This window comes from Balaenoptera ricei, chromosome 11 (assembly GCF_028023285.1).
Source record: "Balaenoptera ricei isolate mBalRic1 chromosome 11, mBalRic1.hap2, whole genome shotgun sequence".
Lineage (NCBI taxonomy): Eukaryota > Metazoa > Chordata > Mammalia > Artiodactyla > Balaenopteridae > Balaenoptera > Balaenoptera ricei.
This window is the reverse complement of record NC_082649.1, coordinates 72,782,693-72,801,902: the sequence shown is the minus strand read 5'-3', so window position 1 is coordinate 72,801,902 and position 19,210 is coordinate 72,782,693. Positions and strand designations below refer to the sequence as shown.

At 43.0% G+C, this 19,210-nt stretch overlaps 1 protein-coding gene across 2 annotated transcripts in view; it reads right to left on the bottom strand.

Moving 5' to 3' along the window:
- Window positions 1-19,210, bottom strand: part of CACNA2D3 (calcium voltage-gated channel auxiliary subunit alpha2delta 3) — a 770,150-nt gene that overhangs the window by 42,000 nt on the left and 708,940 nt on the right. For both annotated transcript variants that reach the window (XM_059937666.1, XM_059937667.1), the window contains exons 31-33: window positions 8,136-8,211; window positions 5,447-5,499; window positions 3,913-3,968 (exon numbers count right to left, since the gene is read on the bottom strand). In XM_059937666.1, the coding sequence (XP_059793649.1) occupies window positions 3,913-3,968; window positions 5,447-5,499; window positions 8,136-8,211 (185 nt within the window). The remainder of the gene's footprint in view (window positions 1-3,912; window positions 3,969-5,446; window positions 5,500-8,135; window positions 8,212-19,210) is intronic.

Genomic DNA, 19,210 nt, shown 5'->3' with positions numbered 1-19,210 from the left:
TGGGTACTGTTTTAACTCTCAGGCATTTAAAACTCATTATCTTACAAAGATGTAGGTACACAAGCATCATGGAGCTCAGATAGACTGATTCCTTATTTTCTCAGAAGGGAAAACTGAAGTTCAGAAAGCAGACATAGCCTGCCTTGAGTCCCACAGAAAGTGACTCATCACGATCATTACCTAAATAGCAAAACAACCGCCACCACCTTTGCAGCCAATACTCACTAAGCGCTTACTACATGCCAAACACCGTGCGAGACCCTTTGATGGATGGAATCCTCACCATCACACGGTGAGCAAGGCCCTGTTGCTATCCTGTTTTACTGATGAAGAGACTAAAACTCAGAGAAGTGAAGTTAACTGCTTGCCTACAGTCACACCACTATGTTATGGAGCCCAAATGCACATGCACACGGTCACATCCCGGAGCCTCCGCTCTTGGCCATCACCCTGTCTGCCTCCCACCCCAGTTATACTGGACGTCTCAGGCTGAAGCCGCCAGAACCTATCACTCACTCACAGTGAAGCACCCAATGGAGCATACACACAATTGGATTTCTTTAATTTTCCCTTAGCAACAAATGTCCCTGATGTGAATAACTGACTTGGGTTCACAGTAATTATGTGCAGACAATCAGGAATGAATAGAGTTGCCATTTGAAAAGCTTTCCTCTTCTTTTGTCTCTGCGAATGCACCCCCTTCATAACCGGGTGCCAGCAAGCTCCATTCTCTTTGTGCAGCTTCGCCAAAATGATACCTTTGTGATAATCAAGCAGAAATGGCCTTCCACAGTCCCCTTCATTAAGGAAATGAAGCAGATAAACAGTGTAATTATGGATTCCATTTTTAGTTAAACAAAGATGTATGTCTCAGCTCAGGGTCTTTATCCAGTGAGGGAAGGGTAAATTTAGAATGAAGAAACCTCTCAAGGCAATATTGTTATGGTGCTTGGAATTTTCCCTGCTTACACTGGGTCTGAGATTCACATTTACCTCTAACAAAGATTCAGATGACTGCAGCTCTGTGGGCGAGTGCATTCACCACCTGAACCAGTTTCTTCATCTATAAAATAGAAAAAGTCATAGCCATGCCCAGCAGAGGGCTGCAGGTCTGAATGAGACAATCCACGTGCGGCAGCTTGCTTAACTTGGGACTCACAGAAAGCCAGGTGCGTCTCTCGCCGTCCTCCAGCGGAGGTGGCTGGCCTTGGTTTGGAGTTGAGTCCAATTCCTATTAGCTGTCTGACTTACGTGCCTCAGAGAGGCTTAGTGACACATTCTAGCAGTCCCCACCTCTCAGGTATGTTGAAGGGATCTGAAGAGAACCTAGTGCCAGCTCTCTGGGAAAGAAAAAGCACTATATATTAGCACACAACTTGCAGATGATGTAACTATTTGACAAGGTCTTTGTGCACCCTGTCGATGGAGTGAGAGGACTTGGAATTACCTACTAAGGGTTGTTTAAAAAGCTTCCTAAGACAGAAAACAGAGACCTGAAGCATCACATCATTCCTCTCAGCTAAGGTGGAGGGGGAAGAAGGGAGAAGGGATGTGAAATTTCAGAATGGGAACCTTCACAAGTTTCTGTAACTGTCATGAGTGCCAAGACCGTATCCCCCTTCCTAATTCATCTCTCCTGCCCTACACCAGGGTTTCTCAAGAGTGGCACTATTGACATTTTGAGTCAGATAATTCTTTGTTGTGAGGGGCTGTCCTGCGTGTTGTAAGATGTTTAGCAGCATCTCTGACCTCTAACCACTGGATGCCAATAGCTCTCTCCCATCCCCAGTTGTGACAACCAAAAATGTCTCCAGACACTGCAGTGACCCCTGGGAGGCAAAATCACCCCCAGGTTGAAAACCACTGGTCTAAGTGGAGATCACAGGGGTGGGCACTCAAAAGAAACTCTACAACTAATTGTCCATGTCAAGGACCAGAACAAGAGTGAGGGCAGGTGCCTGTGGCAGCAGGGAAGGGAAGCAGGCCAAGGTGAGAATGGGGGGAGCAGCAATGGAGGTTGGCGTGAAGAGGGCGCACTCTCATGCTCACCACCAAAGCCCCTCAGCCAGGGTGGGCAGGCATGCGGATATGAAGAGAAATGAGAGGAATGCCAGAAAGTGAACCACTGAAGACCACCAGCCTGCTGCCCCAGCACTGAGCACACGCCTCAGAGAGAGCCAGATGTCTTAGCCAAAAGAGACACCACCACCCAAAACTGGAGCCCCGCCCACCAAGCTGGAGACTCGCTCTGTGCCCCATCTTGCACGTGGGCTTTGCATGCACGGTTTAATCCACTGCTCACAACCACATCACGTCTATTGTTATCTCTGTTGACAAGCAAGGAAACCAAAGCCCAGAGAGACCAAGCGACTTGTCCAGAACCGCACAGCTAGCAAGTGGCAGAGGAAGGCTGCCTGACTCCAAGGTCAGGGTACTTCATCTCTAGGTGAAACAGAGTTCAAAGCCTGACTGGCAAGGAGTGGTGATTTGTCCCCAGGCACTGGTGCTGCAGAGAGCAGCCATCTAACCAACTTGCCATCCATTCTCTTGGCCTCTATTGATCACCTTTCTTCCTTTTCTCTCACTTAATCTCATGTACCTTTTTTTCACCTCTAATAGTAAAATTGTGGACTTGCTAGCCAAATAAGAAAAATGACTAGAAAAAGATAACAAGCACCCATTATGTAAGTTCCTTCTCATCTTTCTTTTTCAAATCATGTACAATTTTAAACAAAAGCAGGTTCATGTTATAGGTAAAATTTTATTTGGGGTGCATGAAAGTTTTCCTATTTCCTATTTTGGTTCCTGCCTATTGACTTCCCATTGGCCTCACTGCTGATCTGATTTAACTCTACATCCTCCTTCTCCCCAACCATTGGGGGGTTTTGGCGGGTATATACAACTTTGCATATTGTTTTTCTTGCTATATTACTAAATTTCATAGGTATTTTCTATGCCTTTCTGTGAATGGGCTGTCATTTTTTTGAGGTAACCATAAGTTTGTTTCCTATGTCTGTGAGTCTTTTTCTGTTTTGTATATAGATTCATTTGTATTATTTTTAGACTCCACATATAAGTGATAGCGTATAGTATTTGTCTTTCTCTGTCTGACTTACTTTACTAAGTATAATATTATCTAGGTCCACCCATACTGCTGCAAATGGCAATATTTCATTTTTTTACAGTCAACATCATCATCACCATTATCATGAATTAATTACAGCTACCATTTTTGAGGGCTTACTATATTCCAGTTCTATGCTCAGCATATATCATGATTTATCTTACCATTAAATGTACACATACACACAAATGATAAGAGATAAATATTTTTTATTATTTTCTCTACTTCGCTTATTGTGGGGAAACTGAGCCTTGAGGAGATCAGCTAACTTGACAAAGGCCAACCTCAGAGCCAGAATTCAAATCCATACTAATCTAACTCCACAACTCAGGCCTCTAATAGTTTCTACTAATTACTGCTCAAATCATTGATAGTTTTGAGCAGGGAAAGTAATATGATCAGATTTATATTTTATGAAGGTAATGGTAAAAAGGTAATGGTTATCCATTCATTCAGCCTGAGAAAGGCAATGTGTCTGTGACCCTTAGATTTCAGCACTGCCCACTAGCTTTTGAATAATTCTCCTGTGCAGTGTATGACCTCAAAGCCTTAGTTAAGGAAACAGGTCAAAGTGTACATTCAACATGGGCTGAATGAAGCCAGTGGAATTTTTGTTAGACTGAACAGCGCTACCCTTAGCACAAAGGATGCCTTTTGCTGACAGAGAGGAGAAATCATCACTTCTTTGTCCTGGGTAGTCTTACGTGAGCACATCCCTGGTGAAAAGTAGCCAGTGAACCCCAGGTTCATCACTCTGAGCAAGGAAAGAGAAGCCAGTTGCTGCTTACCTTTAGCTGTCATATCTGAGTGCCACCAACTGCAGAGGTTAAATTCCACCAGGAACCTAAACAGGAGATGGAAAAGCCCAACGTTACTTGGTCACCCACACCCTGAATTGAAGTGACATTCTGTGTTATTCAGCATCACTCACCTCATTTGAAAGAATAACATCATCATCTGGAAATATCAAGGTGGTTGGTTCAGTTACCACTGAATTTTCACTAGGTTTTGTCTTACTTGTGAAAGACTATTTTATCACAAAGGCCAGCCAAACCCTGAAATCAGGTTCACCTAGACTCAGGGACTCTTTTGAGAAATATCTGCTTTATAGGCAGAAATTGTTTTCTTGTTATAGTCTGAGTCTATAGTAAAAAGTCAACATTCAAAGGGCTTCCCCTGCCTTGGTTCAGAAATACAAATGGAATATTCTCTACTTAGACTATGATCTACACTATAAAGGATGTTTTCAAAATTTACACTGTAACACAAATGTATTCAGTTGTGTGTGTGTGTGTGTGTGTGTGTGTGTAGGGCAGGGTGGTGGGGACAGAGAGGACAAACTCCTTTTTATGAAATTATATCACAATGCAACTCCACAAAAATCATAATTTCTCAACTGCTAGTAAAGAATGCAAAAGTAATATAAATCATCCTCTAAATAAATGGAAATAGATCAAAATTCAGTCATTTCCTTCTCAGGCTCATGGCTGCTATCCTCTAGCAGCTCACAATCAAAATCTCACTATTACCTGTACTTTCTGTCTCTTATGTACATTTAGAACTTACTCCCCACTTGAAGTTATAACTTTGTTACATAGGTTACATTGAAGCAATAAGGAAGACAATGTCTGTTCATCAAATAGCAAGAAATCTGCCGTAAACTCACAGAACTGGAAACTTAATGGGGAAAATAAGAATAAGAGAGTTTGGTGCAGCTTGAATGATCTGGTTTCCATGCTGGTCCATGGAATTCCTCCTTTCTGTGTGACACAGTGTTTCTGTAATGTGTCCAATATCTCATCTGGAAGTCAAGCCTTTCATCTTTGTGCCATTTCAAGTCTGACCTAAGTCACAGATGCATCCAGCAGGACTGTAATTTGACAGGGTAAACAATTAAATCACACCTGAGAAAGCCCCTGACCCATGACTGCACAGGCCCCCACGCCTGCACATGCCAAGACATCCAAAGTAGCACAGTGGACAGCCTGGCAATTTGTTCTTCTGACCACAGCCCACCCAGGCTGTATTAAAAACAGCCAGACATCTATGTTACATTTAACAGTAACCACAATAAATAAATTTGGTTTGTGTATTGCAAGCTGTTAGTCTGCTAAATGGTGACATAAAGGCATGAGCAGTGACCATGAATAACTTAATAAAAGATACTTTTTTGGACTCAACGTTTAATATTTTGAGATGTTCAATCAGGTTATCGCAGAGTATTATGAATGTAATGGTTATTGGAAGCACAGTCTCCCAATTCACTTTTTAACACAGAAAAGCAATAATACTTTTTTAAAAAATGCAGCAAATTGTACTTACAAGACAAGTTCTGTCATTATCCATTTTATTGCAGCAAGGAAGGCATTATAAGGCTGAAGAGAAGAATTCAGTACATTAAAAACAATGTATCACACACAAAATTTGTAGTTTAACCTAAGGCTTTACAAAAAGACAATGTTATTTTTCTAGAGAGATTGATATCATGTCAAAAAAACAGTGAAGCTCTAGCTTAAAGAAGAAAATGGTTGGATACTGTATCCCAAAACTAACATTTTAAAACTTTGAACTCCCCTGTAGTGAGATGTGATTTACAAGTAAAATAAACATGATCTAATACAGGGGTTATCTCTGGGAGGAAAAAGGAAGTTCACCAAAGGATGCTTAAACCTTTACTCTCTGGGGGCTAATATTTTGCAGCCTAATGCTGAGCGGTTGGAATCATATAACTAATTTCAAATGGTAATTCACAGGGCTGCCTCTTGGAAAGGTGATTCCCTGTTCTCCATCACTGTATGTCATTCATTGAAATAAGCAAAAATTGCACGTGCTTGATTTTAATGCCGCCCATTAATTATGTAGGATTTTAGCTGCGTTTTCTCACACTTACAAATTCAGACTTGAAAAAAATGATAACCATATAAATATGTGATTTTATTCTTGCAGAAAATCCCCTTCACTCTATAAGAGAAGGCATTGATGGGCTAATCTTTATTTCAGAATATTTTAATTAAAAAAAGCAGTGGGATTGTTTACTCTGTGATATTTCCTATGTGGATAATTCAATTTCCTGAATTCTGGAAAATACCAAGTGTTCCCCTCAGTCGGTTCTTTGTATCTAGGTATGCTAGATATGTGAGCGGTGGGTGGACCTGAGAGACAGGTAATGACGTTGGCAAAGCCCGAGCCCCAAGTTGCAGGTCCAGAAAAATCTCAGAACCTTCTGTGGTTGTCTTTAGGTAGCAGGGAACTGAAATGCCCAATCCTGGTTTCTGACGTGATGGCTGCTTAATCCTACCTTCTAAGCATTTGGATGATAAGGACTAGAGCTAGGAATGGGAGGATCATCCAGTTTCAAATAAAACAAGGACAAATTTATATACCCCTGACCATTCTTAAAACTTGCCTAGTCAAGCCAGTAAGCAACTGTACAGAACACAACAACAATCCACTGGGGTTACTCCCAGCCCACCCAGATTTCAGACTAAATCTCTTGCTCTGATTGAGTGTGTCCTCATCATTCCCTGAATCACAGGGCTTTCAGGGTCAGATAAGGATGTGAACTTTTAACTATTTCCTAAAACCAAATGCAGCCATGCGATCCTGTGGTTCTGCCATTACACTTCTTATGGCTTGAAAAATAACCATCTTTCTTTCAAAAGGACCAAGGGAGGTCAGACCACAGGACAGTTTTGTGTCTTTGTACCTGCCAGGATGGGTACTGACATTTCAGTGGTCCTCCATAGTGTGGGAGGAGAGAATGAATAAAGGGATTAAGGAAGGAAGAGGGGGAGGCACAAGGGCAGCTCACCCTGAGGCCCGGGGAGGGGCCGGGGTGGGGCGGGGGGGGGGGGGGGGGGGCGGCAGTGGGAGGAGGATACTCAAGCATTCCCTGCCAGATGCTGGCTCAATACAGGGTAAACAAAGGGATTATGTAAATACGGGATTAAAAAATTTTAATGCACATTAGCATTCAGAAGGGTAAAACCATTGAGCTCTTAAGCCTAATGATAAAAACATATCTTGGGAACATTTTAAGTCTGGAAATACTCATGCTAAGGATAGGGAAGCTGCGTTTGGAAATATGTGTTGATTCTCACTAAAAAGTGGTATTTTTCAAATCGTCCCATTTTTAGTTCCTAGTTGCCTCTCAGAAATGTCCCAGCTCAGAATCATTTCTTGCTCCCTTAGTGTAGGAGAACCGTGTTAAATATTTGGTTTTTAAATAGTCCCCTTGCAAGATCTTACATCTGCAAATGAGAAGGTGTATATTTATATTTTAAAACCAAAATGACTCTTAAATTTTGTGTTTCAAACCAAATTTTAGGTTGATTTTTTGGAATTTACAAAATGATAACATGTAAGGGTTATATTTATACCCATATGCCAGACTATGTTGAAGTATCTGTATCTGTTTTTTCTGTGTTTTCAAGTTATTGGTGACCAAATTTATATTGCTTGCACATTGTAAATTATATTTTTAAACTGGGGATAAATTGTAACAGTTAATTTCTGGTGATCTGAAAGCCAGTTTCTAATGATACAAAGCTATGTTGATTGATCCTCAACTGTGACATCATGGATGGAATCAGCTCCAGGGAAAATGATGTTAAAATCAGCAGCATGATTAGAGTAGAGAATCTCTGATCAAAATGTGAATTTGGGCATAGGCTAACAGCTCTATTACAAACTAAAAGGAAGGTTTCTGTTGAACCAAACCAAATTCTCTTTTATTTGAGAATGAGGGAACTGACAAAACTTCTCCCCTTTTCTATCCATCAAAAGGAGGGGGGGGTTGCTGCATTAATCCATCAAATACTTTAGACCTGTTTATCATTCACACAATCACTGGATTTCGGTTAAAACAGAAGTGATTTTCTTGACTTGACACATTTAAATATTCATGGTTTTGAAATAGATAAACTTGATGACTCCAAAGAAAAAGATATGCTCACATGCAGGGACAGACAAAAACATGCAGCTGTTTTCTGAGTGACTGCACTGTACTTACATCCAGTAGACCATGGGCACCATCGCTGCTCTCCTTGTTGGCCCTGCACATGGCTTGATAGTCATAAAGGGTAATTCTATAGAAGAGAATGGAAAGGAGCTTCACTAAATGGGAAAACACGAGAACCAAATGATGCTGTGGACCAACCAGCAAGGTGAACAGTCACTAACACCACCAGCCAGTGCAGCAGTGACAAACACAAATCAAGGCAGGCCTAACAAAGGTGACAAGCAAGGGACACAGCCAAGTCCAGGACTGGAGACACAGTCATGTCACACTTGGAACTTAAAGAATAAAGAGAATAAAGGTATCGTTGGGATGGAGAGTTGGGAGAAGAAACCCCCCAACTTGACCAAATAGTCATTTTGGTTTGAACAACGATGACTTGCATGGACCAGGATACTCCAAAGAAATATGCTCTTTTAAACTGAATTCTGGGCCCCTGATGAAATCCACATGGACCATGTCTCCAAGGTCAAGGAGAGCTGGGAAGGGCCACTTTGAGTTAAGAAACGGCAGGATCCTCTGTCTCTTTTAAGCACTAGGAAATAGGCTTGGACCAAGATAAAGCCAGGACTTTCACACTTTGTTGGAAACCAGCTGGCTCATTGGTTGTTAACCCCCCTTCCATTACCACTACCATGGTAGTGAATATATATGTATACTCACTACTAAGTATGCTTTCGAAAACAGTGCAGTTTATGAAACAGGAAAATGGACATCTTTTTCTCCCTTGGTGATAAAAATACAGCTCTCATCCCAGTTATGATCTTTACTCATTTGCAAAGATGTTTTACTTTATCATTTTTACAGATATTTTAGTTTCCTCTTAACAAAGTAAAAAAGAATGGCAATTTCCAGCAGCAAGTTAAGAGCTTTTAGATGGAGCGAACACCTTAGCCCAAAGGAGACATGCATTTCGTCCCTCCCCCAAGCTCCTCTTCCCACTATTCCTGGCCCCCCAAAGGAGAGACACTTAAAAGTCCAGCCTGAGTTATGTTAACAGCTGCCAGATGACATGTTAATACTGTAATACATGAACTTCTAAATGACTGGAAGGAATTCTCCCTACAGGAATATCTTTCTGAAATAATACAGTGCGTAATGTGAAGCATACTTAACACTGTGCTGGAAATGTACACTAGAATAGAAGTTCCATGCTGCAGGACTGGGGTTGGATCTGTTTCACACCTAGCACAGCACCCAGTATGGAGAAGGTGGTCCAATTTAAAAGGTTGAATGCATGAATGATTGCCTGATTGCATGAATCTTGAATAGTCGATGACACAGCTGAGACTGAAGAGGTCAACTGCAAAATGTGATGTGAAGGCTTTCTCCCCTAGACAATAAATTAGAGATATCACACACACGGATTAAACAACCAAAGAGCATCTATGGGCACCAAGTAGAAAACTGGCCACTTGACCAAATTGAAATGGAAACCAGCTCCTGACCAGCACCACACAGGCATCATAGGCAGCAAAGCCCAAGAGGGTACCAGTGTCACACAATCTCCTGGCAAGTCCCCCAAAGCCCCTTCCTCTTCAGGACATTTCTAGTCTTGCTGACTGTCCTCTGGCTTTTTTCCTCCCAGCAGATGCAAGCAGAACCAGTGTATACTGAGACAGAAATGAAGCCTGTGAAGCAGCCAAGTGTCTGGCTCAGGGAACTCCCTGAACAAACTTCTCACAGAAACGCTCATCGTTGATGCAGCCCTGACGCGAATTCAGCCACAAAATCAACTGCAGGCCAGGATGGACAAGTCTAACTGGCCCCTGACTGGCCTACCATGCCACAGTCTGCATCCTCAACAGGGGATTTCGGCAGGTGCCCCTGGAAGGGCTTTCTAGGATTTGGCAAGAATTATTATTAGCTTTATCCTTTTCCTACTGCCCAACTCTATCTCTGCAGCTGGAATTTGGGTCAGAGCTGGTGAGAGGCAGCATGGGTTGAGTGGAACTTGAGTGTGTTTGGGGTCTTGTAGACATGGATGCAGTGTGGCCTTGGCTTAAAAGGTTGGTTCTGCCATTTATAATAGCAGGTTGCTTACTTCTGAGGCTTTATTTTTTCATTTATAAAGTGACTTCCAGAGATGTTCTCAGATTTAACTAATCAGGCATGTGGACATATACTGAAATATACTATGCAATGTGCTGGCCTTGTTATGACAGAAGGCCTAATTTTGTTCTTTGCTAGATTTTGGACTCTTTTTTTTTTTTTTTTTAAATATATTTATTTATTTATTTTTTTATTTTTGTCTGTGTTGGGGCTTCGTTTCTGTGCTCAGACTTTCTCTAGTTGCAGCGAGCGGGGGCTACTCTTCATTGCGGTGCGCGGGCTTCTCATTGTCGTGGCCTCTCTTGTTGTGGAGCACAGGCTCTACACGCGCAGGCTCAGTAGTTGTGGCTCACGGGCTTAGTTGTTCTGCGGCATGTGGGATCTTCCAAGACCAGGGCTTGAACCCGTGTCCTCTGCATTGGCAGGCAGATTCTTAACCACTGCGCCACCAGGGAAGCCCTAGATTTTGGACTCTTAAAGCTACGCTATTCCCAAAGGCCCAAGTGACTGGTAGTGTGACTTAATGATTAGCAAGCTAGCTTTGAAGTCAGTGACCTGAGCTCAAATCCTAACTCACCCACTTATTACAATTCTTTTTAACCCTCTTTGTGCCTCAGTTTCCTCATCTGTAAAATAGTGAGAATAATGGCTGCCTTATAGGGTGGTCGTGAGGATTAAATGAGATTATACACATGTACTGCCTTTAGCACAGGGCCTAGTACAGAGGAAGCATTCAACAGAAGGCAGGGCTGCAGCTGCTGTTATAACTTATTAGTCTGGTTTTCACTGCCATTATTAATTAATGGGGGTGGTGTTAAATGCATTGGGAATTGACTCAGGCTTTACCCAGCTGGCTGGAGGATGGGTAGGCCTCCTGGTTTTCTTAGCTCATTGGCATATATGATGCAATGTAAAATTCACACTTCTTACTGAAGTAACAGACACCTTCAGAAGTCATGCTGGGGTTATCAACAGATGATGCGGCAACTTCTGTCCATGAGCTTCATAGCTGAGGACAAGGTAACAACAGCTAATGTCTACTGAAGTCTATTTAGCAACTGTGAGCAAGGTAGTCTTCTAAGCATGTTCCTACAGGAGAGATTCTAATCATCCCCATTTCACACAGGGGCAAACCAAGTCTCGGCTAGCCTAAAAATGTGCCCAAGTTCACACACCTAACAAGTGGCAGAGCCAGAACTAGATGGGGGCCATGCTGAACCCACCTCACTCTGCCTTCCGCTCAGCAGCAGGTTCTGACAGGTCCTAGGAAATGCTTAGAATTCAGCCCTGTGCCCCATCCCAGAGTCTTATTGGAATGTCACAGGGAATGCTACCCAAGATAAGGTCTCATAATCAATATCCAGAATCAACTTCCAACCCAAGCTGAGGTGCTGTGATGGGGTCACCAGACCAGGCTGGAGTAGCTGGCCAGGCTAGTGAGAGCCCCTTGCCACGGTAACCACCATGACAAACAGATGGCTAGAAGCTCAGGATTCTCCTGGGATCATTTTTAAAGGCTCCAGTTTACTTGTTGGGTCCAAACTCAATTGCTCTAGGGCAGCTTCCAGGCCAGGGCTCCTGCCTTTCATTTCACAAATAAGCTTTCCTGATCTGATTGCCACTGAGGAGGTTACAAAACAAAGCTTCTCTCTCTTCTCCATGCTTAGACAGCTTTAACTAGATGTTGCAGAAAGAGAGACTTCCAGATTGTTGCCCTTTTTGAAGTGATTTTGTTACTGTTTTAAATAACTCAATTTTGTGGCTACCTGTATCCTGTTCGGCTGATTATAGTTAAAGAACATGATAATTGCCTGCTTTCTTTCGGGTCTAAAATAAGCCCTGAGCCTCGTGCCCAGCCCAAGATTGGTGCTGTACTGCTGCACTCAGCAGCAGGAGTTTATTCTTATTACAGATAACATGCCTTAATCCCCATGACATCACCACCAGGCCACGGCAACCGCGGGCTGCTGGGGAGACCTTATCATTAACATCTCTGTGCTCCCCAGATGGGTCTCCTTGAAACTTTGACAGAAGGCAGATACAGTCTCTGAAGAAGAAACTCAAAGCAATGCAAACCAAGCATGGGCAACCCTGTGTATCCTGTACTAGGTAGAGTCTTGGGTGTCAGGCTCATGACATTAGGAATTGCTTAAATCCATTTTGCTGATTCTGCTCTTTTCCAACTAGACAAAAATCACGACCGAGAAAAAGATTTCTCCTAAAAATTAGAAGGTTGAATTTCAAAGGCATGAGTTCAGCTAATTTAAGCTCATTAGTAACGGTGGGGACCAGCATTTATTAAACACCTACTTTGTGCCCATGAGGCCCGGTACATTACTTGCAACAACTCTAACTCACTTTGGCTAAAAATTTGCCTCAAAACCAGTCTTGAAACAGCTTAATGTTTGCAAATATGGCCCTAAAACAGGACAGGGAGGCATCTGACATAGAGACCCGCCGAGGGACATGTTTAAGCAATTTTGAATCAAAAAGTATGAGAAGCAAAAGTGACTCACTAGGGTAGCATGTAAAAATATGTATCCTTTGTTGGGCTATAAAATGTGTTCTCTGGGGCAGTTTTCAACTTGCAAGTGTCAGGGCATGGAGCAGGAACATAGGAAATTCTAAACAAAGGGATTGTCACCATGGGAAGTTTACTCATTCATACATCTTAGACAGCCAGGAGAATGGAAAGCTCAGTCAGTCTGTTCCATCTGAACACTAATAGTAGATCCAGAAGGAGCTTTCCCGTCTCTCCTTTTTGCCTTGGTGGCCATCTCATCCCACAGCATCTTCTTACAGAGATTGTACTGTTCTTTATGATCAACACAGCGCATCTAACACAGCAGAGGTGGTGAGTTGAAGCTGCCTTTGAACGCTCTGATGGAAAAATCGCTAAAACAAATCTAGTTTATGAGCACCCATCATTAGAAGAGAATAAGTGCCATAAGGCTGCACCAGCTGAAAGCCCAGCACATAGGGTATTGGGGCCACTCAGGGTCCAGTGCAGAACCCTGAGAGGGGAGCCTCACTCATTCTATAGATTAAGCAGAGGGTCTATCAGCCCCAAATGCTTTTCATCAACAGGTGCTGAGACTATAAAAAGAAACAAAGTCGCAGATACTGACCACATCAACATCTCACCCAGGTAATAAAAGCAGTAACAATAAGAAATAATCAATTACTTTCTGCCAGTCAAGTATTATCTCTGATGTCAAGGGCATGGAGAGGAAACTAAGGCTCAGAAGGTGAAGTCACTGTGGCTCTCCCAGCCAAATTTGCTTCAATCCTGGGGCACAGGATAACATGCACAGGTGCCTAGTAGGTGCACCTAGCCAGTGGCTTGTCTGCCCATTCAACTGCCCCTTCCATGAATATTAGCTTTCCTTGTTAAACTGAAGGGGAAAATGCAATTATGATTAATCTCACATAGAAAAGGCTAAATTTCTTTTGCTTCTTTGAGTAAGAAATAGAAGGAAACAGCTAAATTCTGCTTGGGGAATGAGTGAATGCAAAACCCACTTGAGGCAGGAAACTTGGATGCTAGAGGAGCATCCTTGGGCTCTGCCAAATGCCTGGCGCCATGTGTACATTTCACAACAACTGTACCATGGTAATGCCTGAGTTGCACTTAGCACAGTGTGGGGCACGCAACTGAGGCTCAGGATGTTAGAACCTAGGGATGTTGGTGTTGCCAGTGTCATTACTATTAGTCAAACCCAACAGGTGTTATCGAGTGCTCCTGCTGTCATTGCCTGGGGTCAGACATCATTGACAGATGCATTAGATGGTGGCTATGACCGTCTGTGTTCAGGACTGCACGGGCATGTGGGGTGTGGAGAAAACTAGGAGTTAGGAATATAGCCTCATCTCTGGAAGGGTTTCAAAGTGGATGTCACAGGAAGCAGGATTCAATAGTTAGAAGACTTGGGTGGTCTGAAGCAAACTGGGGCATGTTGGATGTGGCAGAGGCTGTCACAGTCTCCCGACAGCCATTCTCCTCTCGCAATGAGCAGAACACCGACTTTCTGATATGCACGTTTCCCAGGTCCTTTTGTAGGTAGGTGAGGCCATGTGATTAAGCAGAAGTATTATATGGAAGCAAAAGTATTGTATGGGACTAAGTACTTAAATAAAGAAAGAAATTTTAAGAAGAAACTTTACTTGGCCTTTTGGAGCTCCTAGAATCCTCCTGCCAGCCTAGATTGCAGAATTAATGGCTGCAGCTCAGCAGCTATCTTGGATCATGAGGTAATCTTGAGTTTAAAAGCCAACTTAGAAGGAGGTAAAGAAAAAAAAAGATGTGGTCATGCGTCCATGATGACAACATGAGGCCCCCAAATTAGTATTTTCAGACTTCCTTCACATAAAAGAGAAAAAGACTCCTATGTTCTTTCACGTTTTGTTATTTTGGAACTTCCTATTATTTCTAGTAGAACCAACTACTAACCAATACACTGGACTTCAAGTTTGAAAGACTTTTACTTTCTCTCAAAGCAAAACAAGCATGAATATGAACAAATATCCCTGCAGAGAATACTTTAGTCTTCTCCAACTATGGGAAAAGATGAGTGGTGACCAGGAAAACATGGTCTAGAATCTAGAATCCAAGAGACACGAGTTCAAATTCCATCTTCCCACACACTACTGTGGGTGAATTTGAACAAGTTACTAAAACGCTTAAAGCCTCCACTTCCAGTTCCTCTTTTGTCAAATGGCAATAATGATAGTAGGTATTTCATGGATTTGCCATGAGGATTAATTAAGGTAATGCATGTAAGCTGCTTGGAATAATGCCTTGCCTGTACAGCTGACCCTTGAACAATGTAGGGGTTAGGGAGCTGACCCTCTGTGCAGTCGAAAATCCGAGTACAATTTGCCCTCTGTAAACACAGTTTCTTCATATCCACGGTTCTGTATCCACAGATTCAACCAACCACAGACCGTGTAGTACTCCAGTATTTACTATTTAAAAAACCCGTGTATAAGTGGACCCCCACAGTTCAAACCTGTGTTGTTCAAGGGTCAACTGCAATTAGTATTCAATAAATGAGGCCTGCTGCTATTATGATGTAGATGACGGTGGCTATTGTTATTGTTGTAATTGGGAATCCTCAAGCAGCAGCTTTCGGGTTTTAAAGAGCAGTCCATTGGAATCCCCATGTTTCTGCATTCCAGAAAGTTTGGCCCAGAAACACACTTGTCCAAGCCAATCCGTCTTCTTGTTCCCTTCAATGCCACCTCTGACAAAGCATACTTCAGTGGACACAGTCAGGTCAACAGGAAGCCAAGAAGCCATTACATTCCTTACATGAGTTGTTGAGTATTAGACACTGGTGGAGCAGTCAGTATTAGAGAGCAGCCATCCAAACATCACAGACTTCTCCTCTAACACTCTCTGGATTGCAAGGCCAGGGCATTCGCTGAAATGTAACGCGATCACCAAAGACAGGGAAAGCTCCAGTCACCCGCCATGGAGCCAGGGCAGGTCCATCATACGCAGACAGGGGTAGAAATGGTCCAAGTCTTGAATCCTACCTGACGAGTCACCGTTTTAGAAAGGCAATTTAGAAGGAGCCGCCACAGGGAATTCTACACGAGTTGACTATGTTAATGAATGTGTAGGGGTGAGGTGAGGAGGACGTTCACCAGGCCCCGCAGGGAAAATACGAATGGCCTTGGAGGGATGAAAGCTCAGGCATGCTGCGCCATGCACACAAAGCAAACAGAACAGAGCAAAACAGAAAAGACACAACCAAGAGGGATAGGAATTCTCAGTAGCCCCCAAAGCAAAAACAAATTATTAGCAAGCAGTTCTTTTCTCTGCAAGTCAAGGGCCAGGTGTGCCCCATGGGTCTTTCCTTCCTCGAGCTTACTTAAATACACAAAGAACAAGGGAAGACCCTTTGGCAGAAACCACAAGGATGTTTGGTAAAAGCATGCATTATTCCATTTAACCCTCACTGCAGGTATGAAAATCACTCCTTCAATTTCATTTCGCTGCAGAGAAAACCGAAATTATGGAGTTAAAGTTGCCAAAAGTCAGGCAACTTCGAAGTTGGGCAGCACCTAGACTGGCACCCGGTGCATTTAACTTAGTATTTCTTGACCCTGACTGCACCTGAGAATCACATGGATGCTTTTAAAAAGCATAAATGCCTGGGCTCCGTCCCCAGACAAATCTAATATGAATCTCTTGGGGTACAGCTGGAGCGTGGGTGTGTTTTAAGAGCTCTCCAGGGGTGCTAGCTGAGTCCAGGCCCACAGGCCCACCCCCAACACTGTGACTGCTGTGCAGTAACTACCTTTCGGGCGTCATTAGTGATTTAAAAAAGAAGAGAAGAAAATTAAAAAAAAAAAAAAGATTTCAGACATTTGGAGCTCTTATCCAAGAGCTAATCTTACCTCCTATTTGTAGTAGCGTTGCAATTTGCAAAGCATTTTCACTTCTCTTATTTCAGGTGATTCTCACAAAATCCCGTCTCACCAAAATTCCTATTTTGGTGGCCAAGAAACTGAGACCCAGAGAAACTGAGGAATCTGTCCACGGCCACACAGTGGCCATTCTGAGGCTCAACCTGAAGTCTTCATATTTCAAATCCAGTATATCAAAGAGGCCCTATCAGGAATCTTGGACTCTGCTATGACCAGCTATATATATTTTTTCTCACTTTTCCCTGGATATTTGACATTGAGTCCCATCACTGGGGGCAAGAAGGGGTGGGGAAATAAATGAATTACTGTATAATAAAAAATATTTTGAAACTAGATTTTCTCTTAGTATTGTGAGAAGGGCAAAGTCACTGCCAAGGCCAGCAAGGAGAGCCATGGACTGTGGCTTTTGAGAAATATGAATACAAGGCTCTTACTGGACATGAACTTGAGCTAAAAGAGAAAAGCAGCTAAAATGAAAAGCCCTAAATGAGTCAGGGCCACTTAGGGAGTCCATTTACTTTCCATGGTAAGAATAAAAAAGTATTTCAAGTCCTCCGTTTGAAACACAAAAAGCTGACCTGGAATATGGTATCTTATGAGAAAATATGTGAAGCCTGGGGACATGGCTTGGTTTAACAATTTATCAACTTTAGTTAAAAGAAATCTGGGTGATCTTATCACTCGGCTGGCCTCCCATCCTGAAAGTTCTGCTTGCCCAGATAAGTCACTGCTGGGCCAACATCCTCCTTGGCTATCCTTCACTTTGTCTCCAACAAAACTGAAGGAAGTTCCATGCACTACACAATGTTACTGTACATAGAACCAGGTAAAGGGGAGAGGCTAGAAAATTCTCCCTGTGTTTAGACTGCAGGATGTTTGAATCCAGCTCCATTACACAGAGACAAGTTCTTAACCTTTCCAAGCCCCATTATTTCCATCTATCAAATACGTATATATATACCCAGATCCAGCTTCATGGGCACGTGGCCTGTGTAACTGGACAGAACCCTGCACTTAGAAGGGCTGCGTGCTTTGTTTAATGCTCTGCTGTTGCCATCTTGAAACTCTCAATAATTTTTGAGCAAGGGGCACCACATTTTCATTTTGCACTGGTCCTGTTTATACCTGTCTCACAAGTTGTTGGAAAGGGCTGCAGGAAGTAAGATCTGTCAGTTGCAACCTCGGCCTGGTATGTTGGTAGGTGCTCTGGGAAGGTAGCCACTGCTACCTTCATTATTTTCACATTGCTGAGGCTATTGGTATGTTATTTGGCCCTGGGCACTATGTCATCTGTAAGTGGGGTGGACAGAGTCAAGTCAGAGACTCAGCCTAAGTGACCAAGAGTGACCACTTTACCTCTTAGATGGTTTGCACATGCTGCTGAAGAACTTTCTCAAAGCTCCCTCTAGTTGGTAATTTGTTCACACAAATCAGTGACTTCCCTTCCTCCCACATGGCACTGTAGATGCAGAAGTGGATGTTCTTTCCCTCTGATGGCACCTAAGTAGAATGGCCATCGGGTCACCAGGTAAGTGGCCAAACAATCAAGGAAAGAGTCCATGCCAAGTAGGCAAGCATCGCCTTGCTTTAGAGAGAGAGGCAGTGACTATGGACCACTGGAGAGAGAGATAAAAGGGAGGTTGATAAAGGGAGATGGCGTTCTTTACTTTGAGCTCTGTCTTTCTGAAGAAGACGGTTTGTAGGGCTCTTGCATATGAAAGATGTTTCTTTAGAAATGGGTGTAAGCAGACCAAATTAAGAAACTTTGTGCCAGGGTGCACTGTCCAAGATGCTGAGATGAGATGTCTGCTACGTGAATGGATCCTGAGCTTTACCAGGGCTCGGCCATGTCACCAAAGCAACTTAACCTCCATGTATCCTGTGTTTGGGGGTGGGGTACAGTTTAACATGGTGCCTGACATCTGTCCCAGGGCACTGTTACTTTTGGCTACATCCTTTCAGTGCTTCTGAAATACAGATCTTCTCTGAATAAAAGGACTGTCAACCTTATTTTCTGAGTAAACATGCTGGAAAGGGCAAGGGCTTGAACGTCTGAGTTCCAGGAGGACCTCAGTACCCCAACACTGGATGGAGACCCCATCACCAGGTGTCATGGGAAGCCCATTGAGAAATGTGTGAATGTAAAATAAAAACAAAAGCATCACCTGGTGCCAAGTAAAAAGCTAAGTCAAAGACCCACAACAACAAAAATCATAGCAGCAGCTAGCAATTACTGAGCCCTTATATATGCCAGGCACCGTGTCAGAACTTTATGCTTATTATTATCTCATTAACTCTGACAGCAACCTTTGCAAGTAATTATTGTTATCATCTTCATTTTCCACGTAAGGAAACCAAAGCTTGGGGAGGTAACATGACTTATTCTAAGTCATGCAGCTAGATTCGAAGCCAGTCCATCTGACTCCAAAACCCAAACTCTCATTGCTGTCCTGGCCTCATGAGGGGGCCTTTCAAAGAAGCCTAGGAGGTTTGTCAAGTAATTCCCAAATGACAGCAGTCGCTGTTAAAATTTAGTAGAGAGTCCCAGCACTTCTCTTTTCTCAAATATGCTAGCTACTCTC